Source organism: Morone saxatilis, unplaced genomic scaffold, assembly GCF_004916995.1.
Source record: "Morone saxatilis isolate NCDOM2014 unplaced genomic scaffold, NCSU_SB_2.0 Contig24, whole genome shotgun sequence".
NCBI classification, from domain to species: Eukaryota; Metazoa; Chordata; class Actinopteri; family Moronidae; genus Morone; species Morone saxatilis.
This window is the reverse complement of record NW_023339807.1, coordinates 20,477,690-20,479,974: the sequence shown is the minus strand read 5'-3', so window position 1 is coordinate 20,479,974 and position 2,285 is coordinate 20,477,690. Positions and strand designations below refer to the sequence as shown.

Below are 2,285 nucleotides of genomic sequence, written 5' to 3'. Positions count from 1 at the left end.
GACACACACCTTTCTCCTTCGCATATGGAAAGGGAGGGTGAAACAAGGGTGTACCTAAACCTCTAGATGCCACTATATCTTACACACTGGTCCTTTTAATTGCATTGTTTGCCAGTGGTGCCCCAAAAATGTAGGCATTCAATACTAAAGCATACAGTCACATCGTCTATCTGTTCTCCCTAAAATTCAGGTAGTTGCCATATGTCGATTTGAAAACTCAAATAAAATGGGCACTGTGAGATCTCTATTAAAGCAGAACCATACTTCTGATTGGTATTCCACCTATTAGGACTCAATTGTGTAGCTACCATTGTAGTAATGACTATGCAAGTATGTGTGTGTGTGACCTGTTGGTTCATCACTTGAAAAAAGTCACAAAATGATGTAATGTGGAAAGGAGAGAAGCATAAAAAAAAAATCATTAAAACCTATTCAAATGCAGGAATACTGTTTTGGCAAATGAGGACAGGAGCAAATGATCACAGGTATATTCATCGATATTATTGAAAGATGATTAACAGGATCAACAATCATCAACATTGCCAGCTTTATCAAAAGTATATTTACAGTTGGGTTTCTGTATTTGTAAGATATTAATATTATTTTGTGCAACCACTACATGTCACTTCATCATCATTGTGTTGTACCATCTGTCATTTAATGTGCACTGTCTGCATGTAATGAGCACTGTGATTTCAATATGCATCTACATTATTGTCACCAAAACAAATAAGAAATATTTAAAATGTTTAAAGTAATTCCTACTTTACGTGACTAATTGGAATTTGAATGTGGGTTTATATTTTAGAAAGCCAGAGACTTCCATCGAGAGCATCAGGCCTTACAGCAGCTAGAGGCGGATCGGGCCTGTGTAGCAGAGCACCTGCAGCATCATGGGAATGGAAAGCCTGCCGACGCCCAGAGAAGACAAGAGGCACTGCTGCACTACACCGCCTGTCGGGAAGAACGAATCCAGGATTTCCTAGAAGCACTGAAGCAGAAGAGAGACTCCTACTTTAGTGACTTATGGAAGGAGGCCGTCTTGGCCTAGGAGGGCTCAGAAGAACAAACCCCATGTTGAAGTGGGGATGAAAACCTCTCGTGTCCTCTTCCACAAAAAAAGGGCTTCTGTGGAAAAGAAAAACACTAACTGGGAACACTTCAATTGATTTTTACAAGTTGAGAGGGCAATTTTACCCCTATGGGGCTGTAGAAAATGGATATTTATGATAGATTTAAAAAAAAAATCTATGTGGAAATGTCTGGTCAAGATGTAGTTACATACTTGTGTAAATTGTCCATCAAATTGCATGCCACTGGAGGATCAAACTATATGAGTGCAAACCAGGGATCCAGTGTTTTTGGAAACCTTTCTGAATCCGTCATCCAGATTTTTCTTGAGTCCCAAAGAAAGTGTTGTTTGTTGAGTGTTATGTGAGTGACATAACTAGATTTTGACCAGCTTTCTTAAACCGAATAAAGTGATTACTGTTTGTCGGATCTGATTAAATGATGTGTGATTCACTCTGTTGTACGTGCGTGCCGCGTTAATGTTATGGCTGTCTTTGATCGGTTGCCCCAGTTCCTGCCTTCGTCTGGCTTTTAATATATTGGTATTTAATGCCTTAACTTGTGCAGCAGAAAAATATCACATTTGTAAGGTATCTCGGGGGTTTCCCATTAGAATATTGATGCCTTTCTACAACTGGAAATAATATCATTCATTTCTACTACTAACTGTATTAGTATTGGGCATTTCCAGTAATTTACATGGTAAATGTACAGTTTAAATGACATTTTATTGCATATATGAAGGTAATATGATGTATATAGTTGCTATTTGTTCAAAGCAAATATTTAGTTAGTAGTTGTAATGTTGTAGGACATACAAAAGGTGGAGTAAACTTTAACTCCCTTTCAGTGATCTAACATAAGCAACACTATGTTTTTATTCATTTGGGAATAACAGAGGACTTAACATTCACAATGTTCCTCAGTAATACAACATTACTGATTACAAAACGAGAAACATACCAAGATTAACATTAAATATAAATAAGGAATTACAGATGACAAAAATAATGGATAAAATGTACATTTTAGAAGCACAATCCAAGCATTGTACAATCCATTCTCCCTCTGATTCTGAGTTACTCTTATTGTAATACACGTAGGCAACCACAGAGTGAAGACATTAGCACCGATCTTTGTCTGATCAAAAGTATGGATACAATCAGGTCTGTCGTCAAATACAAAAAAGTGGCCAATTTCTTCTAAAAAATTCT

General features: G+C 37.1%; 1 protein-coding gene across 4 annotated transcripts in view; it reads left to right on the top strand.

The window, feature by feature from the left end:
• dhdds (dehydrodolichyl diphosphate synthase) overlaps positions 1–1,524 on the top strand; it is a 6,010-nt gene extending 4,486 nt beyond the window's left edge. For all 4 annotated transcript variants that reach the window (XM_035671567.1, XM_035671568.1, XM_035671570.1 and 1 more), the window contains exon 9: positions 809–1,524. In XM_035671567.1, coding sequence (XP_035527460.1) covers positions 809–1,051 — 243 coding nt within the window. In that variant the 3' untranslated portion in view covers positions 1,052–1,524. The remainder of the gene's footprint in view (positions 1–808) is intronic.
• Positions 1,525–2,285: the final 761 nt, after the last annotated feature.